This window comes from Octopus bimaculoides, chromosome 23 (assembly GCF_046866305.1).
Source record: "Octopus bimaculoides isolate indiv1 chromosome 23, ASM4686630v1, whole genome shotgun sequence".
Taxonomy (NCBI): Eukaryota; Metazoa; Mollusca; class Cephalopoda; order Octopoda; family Octopodidae; genus Octopus; species Octopus bimaculoides.
Genome location: NC_142950.1, coordinates 38,459,442 through 38,478,475, shown reverse-complemented (window position 1 = coordinate 38,478,475; position 19,034 = coordinate 38,459,442). Strand labels below are relative to the sequence as shown.

At 36.7% G+C, this 19,034-nt stretch overlaps 1 protein-coding gene across 1 annotated transcript in view; it reads right to left on the bottom strand.

The window, feature by feature from the left end:
• LOC106883301 (uncharacterized) overlaps nt 1-19,034 on the bottom strand; it is a 37,950-nt gene that overhangs the window by 4,528 nt on the left and 14,388 nt on the right. The window contains exons 5-15 of the mRNA XM_052975907.2: nt 12,303-12,488; nt 10,155-10,277; nt 9,744-9,866; nt 9,319-9,465; nt 8,026-8,259; nt 7,339-7,539; nt 6,677-6,895; nt 4,941-5,126; nt 4,363-4,569; nt 2,012-2,221; nt 1,053-1,262 (exon numbers count right to left, since the gene is read on the bottom strand). Of these exons, the coding sequence (XP_052831867.1) occupies nt 1,053-1,262; nt 2,012-2,221; nt 4,363-4,569; nt 4,941-5,126; nt 6,677-6,895; nt 7,339-7,539; nt 8,026-8,259; nt 9,319-9,465; nt 9,744-9,866; nt 10,155-10,277; nt 12,303-12,488 (2,046 nt within the window). The remainder of the gene's footprint in view (nt 1-1,052; nt 1,263-2,011; nt 2,222-4,362; nt 4,570-4,940; nt 5,127-6,676; nt 6,896-7,338; nt 7,540-8,025; nt 8,260-9,318; nt 9,466-9,743; nt 9,867-10,154; nt 10,278-12,302; nt 12,489-19,034) is intronic.

Below are 19,034 nucleotides of genomic sequence, written 5' to 3'. Positions count from 1 at the left end.
GTATGGATGTTTGTATGTATGTATGTACGTCATTGTTCATTTTTATTTCAAGATTTCTTGCCAACAGAGAAAGAGCCAGTTTCTAACCTAGATCCAAGGCTCTTTCATTGAAATTTCAACATCAACAACAGGGTATTTTTGTGTGTATATATGTATGTATATGTGCAGATTTGTATGTTTTGTTTTCTGTATGTATTCTCATGCATATATTTGCATATCTAGACATGATTATATATATTTAAATGATAAATTTCTGCAAAAGTTTTACAGATTTTTACAGTTCCAGTGATGGACTGGATCTGTAGTCTTCGAATTAGTTTTCTCCTTTCTGATTTTTAGAAGCCTAATTTCTCAGGATTGGTATTTAGGCAGTGTGTAATATACCCAAGTTCTCCAATAATCACAGGTATAAATCTGAACTTGTAATCTGGATAGAGTGACTGCAGATTTCTCAATAGTTCAGAATAGGTGTTCTCTTTTTCACTATGCATGTATGCATGTATATATCTATATGTATGCATGTACACACACACACAAGAACACACATATGGGTACATGTGCAGGTAACTACCATGTGTATACATGTGTCTTATGCATGAGTTGTTTGCAGGAATATGTGTTAATGCTGGAGATTTGAAGTATGTATACAGGTTATTTTTTTGTCTTTAATGATATAATCCTTAATAAAGATTATTTATCCTTAAATATACTGATTTCTACAATATTTATGTTGGGAAGTTTCCTATTTTCATAGTCCATTTTAAATGTTTTTCATTATTCTCAGAATTACTTTCAGAAGCCCCCCCCCCCCCAATGTGGATGTAAGCTATCAATCACACAGACAGTAAAACATAGGCTCTTGGAGACAGGTGGAGGCAGGCAGTGCCTAGAAGGCAGACAGCTAGACAGATAATTAGACAGTTAAACAGTGAAGTGGGCAAGTAAAAGGGAAGTCAGATGATCAAACAGACAGACAAGCAATCGGATTGATGATCAGAGGATTAGACACACAATCTGACATAATCACACAGGAGTAGCTTGTTGTTAGTTACCTGAAGTTTTGCCAATGGTGTTGGGTTGTGTTGTTGCTTGTTGACAGGTGTGAGAAGGTGTGTTCAAAGTGATATAGACAGGTGTGCCATCTGGGAGTACATAATGTTGATTTTTAGTCTGTATCATCTTTGAATCGTCAGTAGATGCCATACTGGTCTGCATACCTTCATCCTTATTATATGTAGCTGGTTTTGATTGCTTTCGGGTGCCTGAAATTAAAGATCAAATATAGCACTGATTAGTTCATCATTAAACCATTATATATGCATATATGTATGCATGTATATATATATATATATATATATATATATATATATATATATATATATATATATATATATATATATATATATATGTATGTATGTATGTATACATATGTATGTATATATGTGTGTATATATATGTATATGCATGTACATATACACACACTCATACACTCGCGTGCACACACACACACACACACATTGATACATGTACAGGTACAGCTGTGTACTTAAAAGGTTCACTCTAGAACTCTAACCAAATACTTCCGGATGCGATGCCATTATGGAACACATATGGATACAATATCATTTTTAGCAATACAATACCCATTTCATCAGACAAAACTTGATTGTTTAATTTAAGAAGATGAAATACTGCATCTGAACTATGCAGCAATGAATAACATAGTTTATTTTAAAGGTATTTTTCCATGAAGTAAATGAAATGCATGCATACACGTCATTAATTGGAATTTCTTGATAATGCATGAGTTAGAACCAAAAAACTTCCTGATCTGTACATGATGTCAAAAATCTAATTTCTATATTTGAAACCAGTGTTAAAAACTACACTAGGTACACCTTGACATATGCTTGATGAAAAATACTTGCTGACCAGTGTAATCAGGGGATTAGACACACAATTTGACAAGTAATCTGACATAATCACACAGGAGTAGCTTGTTGTTAGTTACCTGGAGTTTTGCCAACAGAGTTGGGTTGTGTTGTTGCTTGTTGACAGGTGAGAGAAGGTGTGTTCAAAGTGATATAGACAGGTGTGCCATCTGGGAGTACATAATGCTGATTTTTAGTCTGTATCATCTTTGAATCGTCAGTAGATGTCATACTGGTCTGCATGCCTACATCCTTATTATATGTAGCTGGTTTTGATTGCTTTTGAGCGGCTGAAATTAGAGATCAAACATAGCTGAACTGAGAGAGAGGGATTAGCCCTTACCGTGCTAATGCTACACATGATAATAGGATGGTTAGGGTAAAAACATGACAGTGTGCATGAACCTCTTGACCATCATTAAGTACATGCACATTTCTTTCAAATGCAGAGGACAGACCTTGAGGATTAAACTAGTCACAACCCAAGGTTGTAATTATCTCCGTCTACACAATGAAAGGTAAAATTGTGCAAGTACAGAGATGCCGGAGTGGGGGCAAGTAGATGTCTACAGTAAATGGCATGCAAAAGGAACTTCAGTAATGAAACCAGGTACATACTTTGGAGGGGCAGGTAACAACGTTGGTTTACGAGAGGAATACTGGTGGGGGAAGATTGGACAGGTAATGTAATTAAAGTATACAGAATGTAAGAGAATAATTAAGTTTCGGCTAATTGCAGGTAAAGCAACAGCAATTATTATCTTTGCATATGTACCATAAACAGAACTGTCTAATGAGCAAAAGGAGTGGGTTTTATGAGGCCCTTTTTGTGAATCACCTCAACGGAATGTCTTTGACTAGTGACTTTCATTGCTTATTTTGGGAAGCACCATGATGACCAGGTTGAAGGACATGACGACTGCAATTATAGTTCTAGCAATAAGGATTGATCGAGGCAAAGACCAAAGTTTTAGCAAGTAGAAAAGTGAGAGTTGATAATGGGGAATTTAGCATGCAAAAAGATGTTCCACATGACTTGGCTCCCAGTTAGAGTTCTTTAAGATATTACAGAGAAGATTAAGACCAGCCGTCCATGGCCACTCCTATATGCTGATAACCTACTCCTTAGAGCAGACGTAGAGAAGAATTCTAGACCTGGAAGAAGCCAAACCTAAAATCAAGACAGTTCAGAATAAACTTGACATCAACTAAAGTTTTAGTCAACTGAAAAGCAGAGACAACTCTGCTACCCTCAGAGAAATGGTTTTTATTTATTATGCAGGAAAGGAGTTGACTCCATACAGTGTAGACAATGTGAACTATAAGTACACAAGGTATAATGGAATCACTTTCAGTGGCAGATGTACATGAGTGGTTAGCAGTTCGATCACAGCTGATTTCGGTCTGCATGACCTTTTCTCTTCTTTTAGGCATAAATATCTAGTTTTTAATGATTATGTAGTAAGCCTTGTCTTGTGCGCATGCGTAGTCATCAATATCCAAGTTTGGTGCCCTGATTCTTTCTCTTTTCTCGCCGGCCGGTGACGAGGACAGATGTCCAACAGCGGAGCTCTCTAACATGTCAGCACCAGAGCTTCACAAATTTTCACCATAAATAAATATTGTTGCGTTGATAGTTCGGAGTCAGCGTTTCGTTGTTTATTTAGAATTTAATATAGGAAAGCGGGTGTACACCTAATGGTGTATAACCACTTTCCTATAATTATTTCATGTCTGTGTGATGTGTTTGTGCCAAACTTGTTCGTGTTTGCATTTGCTGTGTTTGTGCTATGTATGTGTGGTAGTCTGAATGCATGTATATGTATCTTGTATGTGTGTGTATGCATGCATGTGAGTTGCACATATTGTGTATGTACTATGTAACTACCATGTGTATACATGTGTCTTATGCATGAGTTGTTTGCAGGAATATGTGTTAATGCTGGAGATTTGAAGTATGTATACAGGTTATTTTTTTGTCTTTAATGATATAATCCTTAATAAAGATTATTTATCCTTAAATAAACTGATTTCTACAATATTTATGTTGGGAAGTTTCCTATTTTCATAGTCCATTTTAAATGTTTTTCATTATTCTCAGAATTACTTTCAGAAGCCCCCCCCCCTCAATGTGGATGTAAGCTATCAATCACACAGACAGTAAAACATAGGCTCTTGGAGACAGGTGGAGGCAGGCAGTGCCTAGAAGGCAGACAGCTAGACAGATAATTAGACAGTTAAACAGTGAAGTGGGCAAGTAAAAGGGAAGTCAGATGATCAAACAGACAGACAAGCAATCGGATTGATAACACTGGCCAACAAAATTAAATGTATTATACTCATCATGAATGCAGACCAACTCTTTGAGACTAATTTTTCATGCTGATTTCAAAACTTCTCTCCATTTCTATGTTACATATTTGTTAGTTACCTGGACTTTTGCCAACAGAGTTGGGTTGTGTTGCTGCTTGTTGATTGGTGACAGAAGCTGTGTTCAAAGTGATATAGAAAGGTGTGCCATCTGGGAGTACATAATACTGATTTTTAGTCTGTATCATCTTTGAATCGTCAGTAGATGCCATACTGGTCTGCATACCTTCACCCTTATATGTAGCTGGTTTTGATTGCTTTCGGGTGGCTGAAATTAAAGATAAAATATAGCACTGATTAGTTCATCATTAAACCATTATATGTGCATGTATGTATGTATATATATATATATATATATATATATATATATATATACATGTGTATGTGTGTGTATCATCATCATCATCGTTTAACATCCACTTTCCATGCTGGCATGGGTTGGATGATTTGACTGTATTTATGTGAGACAGACTGTTAGACATGCAGCCAGACTGATGAAGAGATAGATACAAAGACCAGTTAATAGACAAACAGACAGATATATAATTGAGCTGGTGGTCAGATGATCAAAGAGGCAATCCTTCAAATTGATAGGCAGGCAGACACACAGCTGAACTGAATGCAAGGGAGTTTAGTTACCTTGAGTGCTCTTGTCTAAGTTGGGATTAGCTGTCTGCAGGGTACAGGTGTGAGGAGGTACCTTCACATTGATATACACATGTCCATGCTTGTCTGCCTGAGTTATCTTTGATTTGCTAGTTTCATTATCAGTCTGTACACTCATGTCCCCAACTTGTTTAGGTCGTTTTGGTGGCTGTGATGAGTCTGAAAGGAAAAAAAAAATCAAGCATAACACTAATTAGTTCTTCGTAACACTAATTAGTTCTTCGTAACACTAATTAGTTCTTCGTAACACTAATTAGTTCTTTTTATTTTGTAGTTTTAAGGTGAAAAAGCAATGAGATATTGTGCCATTCCCCTCCATAACTATTTCTAAATATATCACATTATGATTAACCCTCATGGTTGATCATAAATGTGGCTGAATTAAATAAAAGTTTCAAACACAGCATTGATTAATTCTTTTAAATTAATCACAAGTTCTGTAGTTGTAAAAGGAAAGGCAATGTGATGCTGTAACCATCAAACCAATGTGCACTTCTTTATTCAGTGTATGAGGTCTCTAGTTGTGCAAGAAATACAGGAGGTTTGCACATAGAATTGATTGGTTCTTCTTTATTTAACTTTTCTGTCATCCCATAAATAATGTTGATTTTTTTTATACTTCTTTTATTTTTCAAAATTAAGATAAGCAAAGTTCTTTTTTAATCTAAAATATTCTCTCCTTCATTTTCTACAATGCTCTTTCATCTATCTGGTAGACTTGCAAAGCCCCTCTTCCAAAATTCACATATCTTTCATGAAAAATAGTCCTCTAGTATTGTTTTGACCTTGTCTACAGGATTCATATTTTTCCATCCAAATGATTTTGAAGATTACAGAATAAATGATAATCAGATGGGACAATGTCTGGTGAATATGGTGGGTGGGGCACCGTTTCCCATTCAAACTGTTCCAGCCTTTGGAATGTCATCCTCCCTGTATGTCGCTGAGCATTATCCTGATGGAAGAATACCTTTTGCCTTGAAACCAAAGATGGTCATTTTTCTTCTAGCGCTGACTTAAGCCACTCAAGCTGCTCACAGTAGATCTTCTTTCTTTTCATTTGGTTTGGGTTTAAAAGTTCAAACTGGACTAAACCTTTCATATTCTACAAAAGAGTTAACAACAACTTACATGGGTGAAGACCTTCTTTAGCCTGGGGTGCCAGTGTTTCTCCTTTCCTTACCCAATGTCCTAGGCACTTGACATTTTTATAGAGAACCCATTTCTTGTCACTTGTCACTATTCGGTCCAAAAAGGTTCATTCATGTGATGCAACAGCAAAGAAGAGCATACATTCATTCTATGCATGCGATTAAACTTGGAAAGTTTGTGAGGAACCCATTGACCCAATTTCCTGACTTTTCCAATGGCATGAAGGTGTTGATGAATGGTTGAATGTCCAAATCCAAACTCCTCTGCTAATTCCTCAACAGTTATTATGGAATTTTGTTCCCCCAGGGTTTGCAGGACATCCTGGTTGAGCTCTACAGATCTTTCGGGATGAGGCTCATCTGCTAGACAATGACTCTTAAACAGCTACTTTGGCAGGAACTCAAACTCGTATATCACATGGAACTGACACTGACTCCAACTGAGAACTCATACAATGACTCTACTTCTGCTGACCTCTCTGACACTGATACATGGGAAGGGGAATACCATTTCCACTACAACACAAACACACGGCTGGACTGGACCAATTTACTTACCTGAGATGTCTCTGACTGATGGCCGTTTAACTGTTGATGGCGATTGACAGTCATGAGGAGGTACATTCACATGGATACGTATTGGTGAGGATTCCAGGCCTGACTGTTTTGGGATATTGAACTGGTACTGGTTTGGGCTTGACTTTTCAGCACCATTCTCACCTGTCTGCACACTCAGGTCCTTCATAATTTTAGGTTTTTTGGCAGGCTGTGGTGTAGCTGAAATTAAGCAAGTTTTTAAGTTAATTTTTTATTTTATTTTAGTGCTTTATATCTCTCTCTCACTATCCGCATTTAAGTTCTTTTTTTTGGTTGGGGCGGGCAGACATTTTTACACCTGGATATTTCCCCAATCCTTAACTGTGAAGTCATCACCATGAGTCCTTTAGAAAGAAAATATCTCTGCCCTTTCTCGAAATATTTGTGTTGATGATTTTGTATTTTGTAGTTTATCTATTTTTTTTTAATGATTTTTTTTTTATTATTCCCAACACTTGTATAAGTGAAGGTTAAACAGATGTGTATAGTTGAACAACTGAGCTGATATCAGATGAATCAACAGATTGATAGACAGTTATACAAACAATGAAGCTGGTGGTCAGATGATCAAACAAACAGACAAACTGACTGACCCAAAATTGGACTGAGAATCCAAATGTTACCTGGAGGGGATTGAACTGTTGATGCTGGACAGGTATGACGAGGTTGGTTCAGAGTAATATGGAGTGGTGAGGTAGCTGGGCGCTTGTGTTCTTGGATGTTGATCTTGTACTGCACTGGTTTCGGCCTATCATCACCTGTCTCAATAGTTTGTACACCCACACCATCAGTAACTTCATCTTCATTTTGTGAGTCAGAGGATTCTGGTGGAGATGAAATTTAAGAAAGTCAAACATAGCATTGATTAGTTTTTTTTGTCTCCTATAATTATAAAAAGATAAGACAATGGTACATGGTAACATTCATTACTTTCAGCATTTCTATATAAAATTTGGATGTCTGGTTGAAGTGGTATTTCTGAAATAAAAACAGATTTTGGACTAAACAGCTAAGGACAATAGTTGTGAAGGATGACGCAATGACTATTATATACAACTTCATACCTAAAGCCCAACTCAACAAGAATTTTAAGATTTTGGCAAAGGTGCTCATTAAAAGGTTGGTGATTTATTTGGAGATGTACAATTTTGAGCAATTTCTGGCAGATCTGTTCACAAAAATCTCCATCTCATGCAATACAGTGATAGAATCCTTTTAAAACTGTGAAGGCACTTTACAATAATATATTTTTGACACTTATATGATAATACAGACACACAATCAGACAGAGAGACCAATGGAATAAATACCTTGAGATTCCTCATCTGAAGGAGGTTCAGCTGCTGATTTTGGACAAGTATGCTGAGGCAGGTTGAAATTGATACGAAGTGGCGTATTTTCTGGCCGTGCATGTTCTTGGATGTTGATATCGTACAGTACTGGCTTTTCTCTGTCAGCAGCTGTCTCCTCAGTCTGTACACTTACAGTTTCAACAGGTTTACCCTCTTTTTGTGGCTCAAGGGTCTCTGCTGACCCTGCTGTGGCTGAAATTAAAGAAAGTCAAACATAGCACTGATTACTTCTTATTTACCAACCCCCAATGCTCTATAATTGTAATTAAGGGTTTTTTAATATACAATGTGGGATCCCTAGCTAATGTAATGAGGTTGAAGAAGGATAAAAGTGTCAGGAGTGATTTTTTTTTTGATTAACCACAAAGTGCAGACAACATGAATGTGTAGATGGCCAAAATACTGGACAACCAATCTGAGGTCAGTGACTTATTCCTTGACACTGGTATTTCATTGTCTCTATGACAATGATACTAAACTCTCAATTGACCCACTCCATTCAGCTGAAAGTAGTTTACTACGGGGCAGAAACATTGCTTTAGTTTCTGTAAGAATTAACAAATGGTTTGTTATCTTACAATTCTTAGTTCAATTCTACTTTTGCCCATCTTGATAAACTGAAGGAGAGAATAAGGAGACATACTTAATGAAGTAAGGCAAGTGATTTAATTAGGATATCCTGGACTTTGAACACTGCTAGCATGGAGCATATAATGAAAACTGGGGAGATTTTTTTGAGGCTGAATCTGAAAGTAATTTATATTTCAATTCCACTCACTTTTGAACTTTTGTGTTCGCTTTTATATAACCTAACCGTATGTACATGTTAAAGTTGATTCATCTGTTGATTTTTCTGATCTTATGCGAATGAAAATGTATAAATACACTCGTTTTTCCCACAGAAAAAAATAGGTAAATTTCAAAATCTCATCAAACAGGTTGCAAGAGTAAAGTTTGAAGGAAAAGGCAACTATTTTCTATACTTTTTCATCATAAGCAATAAGCAAATAACACAATTTGGGAACAAAATGTGTTACAAAGTGTAATTAGATTGTTAGACAATGAGACTGGCAGGCAGGTATGCAGGCAAACAGATAATCGATCAGACAATCAGACAGACAAATAGATTGATAGTCCATTGGAGAGGTAGTCAAATGATTGAGCTGGCAGTTGGATGATCAAAGAGGCAATCACACAAACTGATGGATATACAAGGTTTTAGTGAAATAGAGAACACAGCAGCTTAGTTACCTGGACTCTCTTCTACGATAAGTTGAACTGTTAATGGTGGGTGCATGTCTTTCTTTGTGTCAGCACCCATATCATCAGTTTGCACACCGATTTCCTTAAGTGCAGGCTTCTTTTGTTGCTCTGCTGCAGTGTCTGGCTGTGATGCAGCTGAAATTAAAGAAGATTACACATAACAGTAATTAGTTTATTCAGGAACAAAATGTGTTACAAAGTGTAATTAGATTGTTACACAATAAGACTGGCAGGCAGGTATGCAGGCAAACAGATAATCAATCAGACAGACAGAGAGACAATGAAGCTGATGTCAGACAAACAAATAGATTGATAGTCCATTGGAGAGGCAGTCAGAGGATTAAAGAGGCAATCACACAAACTGATGGATATACAAGGTTTTAATCAAATAGAGTACTCATAAGTTTCGCTACCTGGAGTGGTCTCAGGGGCCACATCTTCCTTTGTGTCAGCACCCATATCATCAGTTTGCACACCGATTTCCTTAAGTGCAGGCTTCTTTTTTTGCTCTGCTGCAGTGTCTGGCTGTGATGCAGCTGAAATTAAAGATTACACATAGCAGTAATTAGTTTATTCAAAAACAAAATGTGTTACAGTGTAATTAGATTGTTACACAATAAGACTGGCAGGCAGGTATGCAGGCAAACATAATTGATCAGACAGACAGAGAGACAATGAAGCTGATGTCCGACAAATAGATTGATAGTCCATTGGAGAGGCAGTCAAATGGTTTGAGCTGGCAGTCAGAGGATCAAAGAGGCAATCACACAAACTGATGGATATACAAGGTTTTAGTCAAATAGAGAACTCATAAGTTTCGCTACCTGGAGTGGTCTCAGGGGCCACATCTTCCTTTGTGTCAGCAACCATATCATCAGTTTGCACACTGATTTCCTTAAGTGCAGGCTTCTTTTTTTGCTCTGCTGCAGTGTCTGGCTGTGATGCAGCTGAAATTAAAGAAGCATTAATTAATATTTTTTGATTAGTCACATTTTTTAGCTTTAAAAGGAGAGACAGTGTGAAGTAGTGACACACATGACCTGAAATATTCCTACTTACAATAATGAATCAGTTGTATGTGGTGGATTAGAATGATTGGCAAAACATAAACTATTTGTTAATTCTATTTCAAAATCCATACTAGGAATACAAGCTAAATTGTCACAATTAGAAATACCTAATCATAACAAATACTTTTCACTTTTAATTACTCTTTTCACTAATTTTTATGAATATCAGACATGTCTTTTATCAATGCTGCTTCAGTGCTGTTTGGTAATGGAATCCTATCATGATTCCTTCCTACTTTGTTTCCATGTATTCTGGTGGTAATTGCTTTGGCAGCAGGCAGAATTAGTTCCTTTGCTGTTGTGTGTAGTTTCCACTCATTGCTATTAAAAGAGACACATCATACAACATAAACAGTATTTTTATTATCAGTCAGTTACAAGTTTTTCCATTGACTTTTGTTGTCAAAGTAGTTTCTGCAATCTTGGAAAATATTCATTGTTTCCTTTATGCTTAGTTTTAAATGTCAGTCACATTTGGTTGGCTTCATGCTGTCGTTGGACAATGCTTCATAAAACACAACACAATGTGGCTTTTTTTCAACTTTATGGTAGCTGTATAGAAATCCAAAAGATATGTACTTGTCACAAGATTTATAAGTTATCCATTTCATAAAACTTAAACTAGAATTTTTTTCATTTAACCTAGATGGATTTCCATGGTCAGATGCATAAAGAATTTTAGCCAGGTATATAAAGAATTTTTACTGATGTCAAAACTGTTATGAAGAGAATAATTCATAAATATTCATGTATCATACAGAGTTTATTAAAATATTTGGTGTTTACATGTGATCCTTTAAATTAAGGCCAGTGAAAACATTATGTCTCATGTTCATATCACTTGTAAGCAATTTCTGGATGAGCATGCACAAGATGGAATGTCATATGCCATATTCACAATATACAATATTCATAGCAACAGTTTCAAACCTTGCTATATCATTAATACCTTTCCTAATTCAATTGTCAAAATTCAGAAATCAAACAAACACACAGCTACAGTTACTGCATATCCAGAAGTCTTCTATCTTGTGCTGTGAACCCGGTCAAAGTTAACCTTGGACTAGAACTGTATAAAGTTCTAGGCATATTTTTTATGAACCTTATAGTGAGTAATTAGACATTTTGCACTGCAACCATTTAAACTCAGCTCATGGACCCTAAATACTATCTTCTGAAACCCCAAGGGTTCATGCATTTGGTTGGGAACCACTGTTCTGTTATAATTCTATCAAACCTAGGATCTCCACCAGGAATTTCCTTGTCTTCAATGTGTCTTTTTATCCACTATTCATGTTTGATTCCGTAAATCCCATAAACCGACAAAAGTTTCTTTGTATGATTAACCTCTCTTTCTAGAAAGAGCAGCTAAATCTTCCTCAAAAATCACTTCTTCCATTTTAAATAAGAAAAAGATGAGATGATTTGAACTTGAATTGTTCTGATAATAGAACTGCTTAGTCAGAAGTGATAAGGGGCCAAATATCACTAACAGCACTCTAATTGCCAGGTCCCTGTTGGGGCGGGAGGTGAGGAAAGGACAGTATTACTATTGCAGGAATGCTCTTGATCATCATTCTACTCAATAAAGGTTGAATTCAGAGGTTGTCAACAACAACAAACTATTCGTTGGGTGTCAGGGGCCAAATAGCTTGACATGAAGTATACAGAAGTCAAAGTGAAACAAACCATAGACAACTGTCAACATTTCTTCAAGAGCTGATGTCAGACAGACAGTCAAGTTGATGGTCAGATGATTAAAGAGGTAATCAAACAAATTCACAGACAAGCAGATACACAATCAGAGAGACCAGTGATTTACCTCCCAGGAGTCAGTTTGAGCTGTTGATGGTTGACACAATCAGAGAGAGAGAGAGAGAGATCGATCAGTGATTTACTTACCTGGAGTGGGTTTGTCTGTTGTCGGTTGACAGATGTGAGGCATGGTCACATTGATATGGATTGGTAAAACACCTGGTTTCGTTTCCCTCTGGGTATCATTTTGTGTCTTCGGTGAATTGGCAACATCACCTATCTTAACAGTTTGCACACTGGCGTTCTCTGTACTTTTAGGTTCTTTTCTTGGCTCTGTAGTCAATTGAAGAAGTTCACACATAGGATTGATTAGTTTTGTTTTGTTTTTTCACTAAGCACACAATATTATAGTTGCAAAGGGAGGCAGTGAGATGTTGTGACACTCATGGCTTCAAATATTTCTGTTTACAATTCTGACTTTTTCTATTTTTAATCTTCCTCAAGAAAAAATAGAACCCATGACTTTTATGAGGTCCCTCAAACTTATGGAAGGGTTAGAGGATAGTATCCTCAAACTGGAAACCAGGCTCAAATACTTGCAAAACAATAGACTTCACTTCGGTCATCCAAGGTGCTGGATGGGAGTACTGAACTATAGAATGGATTAAATCTATTACCTAAGCACCTAAGTAGGCCATGCCAAGATTTGAACTAATTAAGACAAGAACCAGGACAAATAGCACATGGCACCAGGTCTGAGGGGATTACTGTTCTTGTTAATGCACTGCCTACAAGTGGTACATTGACCTGAAAAGGAAGAAAGTCATAGATGAAATTAAAAAGCAATCAAACACAGCAATGTGATCCAGAAGTTCATTTGTCAACCACATAGTTTTGGATTTAGACCCACTCTGCAGCACCTTGGGCAGGTGTCTTTTAACAAAGCCTTGTAGGTAGATTTGAATGATGGAAACTGAAAGAAAATATCTGCAAGTGTGTGTGCATGTGTGTCTGATTGTGTCTACTAGTCTTCACATCACATGATGGCTGTAGATGAGCTTCACCATCATACAAGTGGTGTACTTCGTCATTACCAATCTTCTGGGGAAAAAATGTCAAGCTCTGGAAGAGTATTACCTTGCTTAGAAACAGGTGAGGATTGGCAATTGGAAGGGCATCCAGCCATAGAAAATCTGCCTCAAAGAATTCTATCTGATCCATACAAATATTATGATGATGATGATGTGAGTGCATGTACACACACACACACATGCATATTCATTGATGTCTGTACGTTTGTTTACGTCTGTAATCACTTGTGTGACAGTGCAGCAGATGGTGGTGTTGTCAGCTCCACCTGTCAACAAAACATTTGGACACTTTGTGCCTTCAAAGCTTATGGATTAGAATTAACAAAACATTTACTGGAAAACCAGGTGAGTGTCAGTGCCAGGAAGGACATCCAGCTTCAAAACAATTCTTCAACATATTTGTCCAACCCATGAAAGCATGGAAAAACAGATGTAAAACAAATGAACAAACTACAATGTCCAGAGAACATGAATGCACAGATGGCCAGAATACTGGACAACCAACCAGATGTTTACATCCTGTCAGTGACTTTTCAATGTTTCCAAGGTAAACTCTTAATTGGACCACTCCATCAAGTTGAAAGTAGTTACCATGGGGGGGGGGGGGAATTAAATAACTCCAGCTGGGGTAAAACTATAGATTTAACTAATTATCTGTTATCTTACATTGTATACGGGGTCTGGAGAAGCCATTCTAGTAATCAGTTTCAGTCAAGGGCACACGTTAGTTGTCTAGGACTTTAGTCATTAGATCTGAACTCTGAACACATTAAAAGCAGCATGTGATGTCCGGCATGTTCATCAGTCCATTCCATATTGAACAATATTTCTTACCAGACAGACATATTCTTCAGCTTTGAGAGACTGTTATCAAGAACCAAGTCCGATGGATACAAGGTGAGAGGTAATGAGGTGTGTTGGTTCAATTCTGGAAGGCCCCTGTTTTATATCTATTTTTCTAGATTTTTATTTTAGCCTTTGTTAAAGCAGTTGTTTTACAATTAGACGTCTTTCCTATTCCTAATAATCTAACTGTGAAATAATCTCCATAAACACAGTAATCATAGAATGGTCTCCTGCACTTTCCCCACCTTTTTTTTACTTTCTTTTTTAATCCTTTTCGGCAAGATATTTACAAATGCTTTCTATATTATATTTTCTTTTCTTATGGCTGGAGATGTGCAAGTAATACGTTTGATAGCGTTGAACGATCCATTCCACAGCTCACAATGGTCTCACAATGGTCTTACTAGTGTCTTACTAGTGTCTTACTAGTGTCACTTTTTTACTGATTAAATGTTAAATGTATGGGATGAGTTATTGCTCGTTTGAAGATTATATTTGAGACTTCCAGCCTCGTTTTGAGAACTTAATTGTTTTTTGATAGTTTATTTTGCTACATTTCAATTGACCTCTGTTCTTCATCAGGTATTTCATTCTGATGCATTTTTATACCAGTGTTATAAATGTAGAAGAATATATATATATATATATATATATGTGTATATATTGGATTTTGTGTGTGGTTATTAATTATGTTTCTCTAGTTTCTGCTTGTATTGCCTCCATTCAGATTATTAAACGGTATATGTATGTATGTATATATATATATATATATATATATATATATATATTGGCAACTAAAGTGAGATCGCAGCCATGGCCGATGCCAGTATTGCAAGTCCAGCCCATTTAACAGTACCCTTGATGCATTGGGCAATGTGATAAGCTTGAGAAGACCTGTTGAGTCAAGTAAAACCAAAATCGTAGCTGTGGCCAGTGCTCCCTGAGTGGCTTCCATTCCAGTGGCACATAAAATTTATCATCCAAACGTGGTCAATGCCAGTGTCCCCTAACTGGCTCCTGTGCCAGCGGCATGTAAAAAGTAGTATCCGAACATGATCGATGCTAGGCCCACCTGACTGGGTCTCGTGCCGGCGGCATGTAAAAAGCACCCACTACACTCTCGGAGTGGTTGGCATTAGGAAGGGCATCCAGCTGTAGAAACTTTGCCAAATCAGGTTGGAGCCAGCCCTCAGTCAAACCATCCAACCCATGCCAGCATGGAAAACAGATGTTAAACAATGATGATGATGATACATATACATACACACACATATGTATATACACACAGATATATATACATACACAAACATACACATACATACATATATACATATGTATATATGCATATATATATATATATATATATATATATATATATATATATATGTATGCATGTAATTATATATATATTGATTGTTTCTTAATTAGATAAAAGAAAGAGGCTTAGACTAAACAAAAAACATAATACATGGAGTAAATTTCAATATATCTATTTTAAAAGAGTAAATGTGATTTAAAAGCTTTGTTAAAGATGCTTTATTGAAGAACATATGAGCCAAGCTTGGCTGTACTTTAATCAGTGCAAAGCTTTTATGTATGTGTGTGCAAATATATATATATATATATATATATATATATATATATATATTGTGTGTGTATGTGTGCGTGTATGTTGCATGTGTATATATCTGAGCATGTGTGTTATTACTTGGTTGTGCCTGCAAATGCTTCTTAGAGACTAATTGAGAATAGAACTCAGTATGTCTGTACTCTGAATTTATTCTGTATATTATTAGCTCAGGCCACTTCACATCTCATTGCTCAGTGTTTCTTGTCTAGAAACAGCTCTCAGACAGAAATGATTAGAGATGACAATTTTTGAGTAGTTTAGTTGGTATAGCATGAATCAGGCATTTTGTTTTCAGCATCCAGGTCTCACTGTCAACAGAATGTTAGCTTAATCTAATTTGAATGCTTTGTCATAATTAAAGTTTTTTCTTATGATGACACTTGAGGATTAATTCAGATTCCCTATTTATAATTTTTCAAGATTTTTGGTTTTAGTTAGTATTTGGAGAATTTTCCTCAATACAGAGATTGCAGGAGTTCTAAAACAAGTCATAAACTGGAAGCTTGCAACAAGTTGAAATCTTGCTGTATCATCCAAACATACTGAAGCACCATCCACTGTCCTCATCTGAGGATTGCTTCCAGGGAAGATATTCTGAGTGATGAGAGATGACAAAGCTTCAGCTAATACTAAATATACACACACACACACACACACATAGACATATATACTTACAGTCATGTCTGTATGTGAAGAGAGAAAGGTGACGAGAGACGAAGTGAGAGAAAGAGACGAATACATAGATTTCAAACAAATACTAGTGCTGTTGTTATTGTTATATTCTTTTATTATCCGTTATTAGCCATTTCCTTTTTACTTCTGATTTCGTTTCATGGTAATGCAACAATTCTGTTGGGGTGTTTGTTTACAATTAGATACCACAATAACAACATCTTCATCTGGAATCTTGACATCAATAGGTTTTTCACGGTAAGAACACTTCATCCTCCTTGGACAGACAGCAGGGCATGACATGACATGGCAGCCAATAAGAAAGAAATAGCAAAACAACACAATTAAGAAAAAAATCACATCAATATTGAAAGACTAACATTTTGGTAGGATGGAGTTTCCTCCTTCTTTAACATTATGGCCCCTATACATTCTGGGTTCAGATCTCACTGGCAGTTGTCTTTGAGTCAAGAAATTAAGTCCAAGTATTGTTGCTGTTGTTTAGACCCAGGTTAGCCTGATTGAGCAGATCTTATGATCAAAGACACTCCAAGTTTGACCATCTGTCCTTTTGCACATCAAGGTCTACATTATCCAGTATTTCCTTCCTTTTAAATATCACCATCATCACAATCACAATCATCATCATTTTATTGTCCAGTTTTCCATGTCTGCATGGGTTGGATGGAATTTGTTGGGGCAGATTTTCTAAAGCTGGAACGCCCTTCCAGTCACCAAATCTCACCTGTTTCCAGGTAATGTAATATTTCCCCTTAACGAGACATGTTTTCACGAAAGCTTGGAAACTAATGACACTGCTTCTAACACGGTGATGCTTGTTTGCAGCTATCATGTGATATCAAGACAATGAGACATAAACACGAACACACAAATATATGATGAGCTTCTTTCAGTTTCTCCCAACCAAATCCACTCACAAGGCTTTGGTCAACCTGGGGCTATGGTAAAAAGATTTGCCCAAAGTGCCACAAAGTGGGACTGAACCCAAAACCATGTGGTTGGGAATTTAACTTGTTAACCATGCCTGCACCGATGAAATAAAGCCTTTGAAATTGCTTGGAAAGTTACCTGGAATTAGTTGATCCTTTATCTTTCTCTCTGTCTCTCTGTCTCTTTCTCTCTCTCACACACACACACACTAATAATAATAATTGACATATATTTGGCTACTGTTTCCAGAAACTTTGCTGAGCATGTGGGGGCTTCCTCATTTTCTTGCATATGTACTAGAAGGGAAATAAATTATATATATAAATATATATATTATATGTGTGTGTGTGTGTGTGTAAATTTATTTCCTTGTAGCTTCTCAAATGTGTATTCTTCTGCCAACATTAGAAATAATATTTAGTTATCTTTTCAATTTCCATGTTCAAATTTGACTTTCATCCCTCCAGAATCAATAAATAGATATCATTGCCACTAATACATTTGGGAAATAGTCTCAACTTTGCCCTTTCACTACAAGTTTGTTTCTGGGTACCAAAATCATCATCATCGTCGTCATCATCATCATTGCTGTCATCATGACTGAGTGACCAAGAAGTTTTCTTCCCAACCATGTGATTTTAGATTCAATCCCACAATGTTGCCCTTTGAGTATATTTCTTCTACTATAGCCCTTGGTCAACCAAAGCCTCTTTGTTTGTGGATTTGGTAACTGGAAACTGAAAGAAAACCATTAATATGTGTGTGTGTGTGTGTGTGTGTGTGTGTCTCTGTGTGTGTGTGTGTGCGCGCCTCATCAACTGGGCATCATGTCATAAAGGTAAAATCAATTGCCAACATCATACAAACAGTGTCATTAATTTCCAGTCATCCGGGAAACATGTCTGCTCAAGAGGAAAATATTACATTACTTGGAAGCAAGTGAGGTTTGGTAACTGGTGGAGTATCCAGTGGGAAATCTGATGCAACAAATTCCATCTAACTCATGTAAGCATGGGAAAATGGACATTGATGATGATGATGATGACGACAATGATAATGATGACAACGATGATGATGATGATGATGATACTAAGCCCTCTTATTTCTATTGCTCTCACTACCAAGCAAGCTCTATGTACCTCGGCTATGTGCAGTGTTTTAGTTTTGAATCTTTTACTGAGCTGAGAGTGTTTCCTGCACACACGCACACATGTGTGCGTGTGCGTGTGCGTGTGGTATGTATTAGTACTATTTCCTGGATGCAATGCATATTTATAGGTTCTGCTGTTTCAGCTGTTTTCTTGCTTCTTTTTGGATCATTCCACAGCACTCACTATTGTAGGGACTGTTGTTGTTGTTTCTGTTGTTGAAACTTTCATCAGTATTGAGTTTATTACTTCTGTCTCTTTAAGGAACATATACTTGCACATCCTGAAACTGCTCCACCTCCTCATCTTCCTTCATCTAAATTATAGTGTCCCCAGATATTTCATTACCAGTTAAGATTCTCTTGCTGTTTGTGTTCCCTAAAATAATATAAGGGCTCCTACTCTCCAGAGAAGAATCCATTGAAGTTTGAATCCCTAATAGGTTTCGATTTCCTAAACCCGACCAAACTCTGATGATTGGTGCTGTCCTTGATTCGGGCATGAGGAGCAACAACAAATTGAATCTCGTAAGATTTGGAAG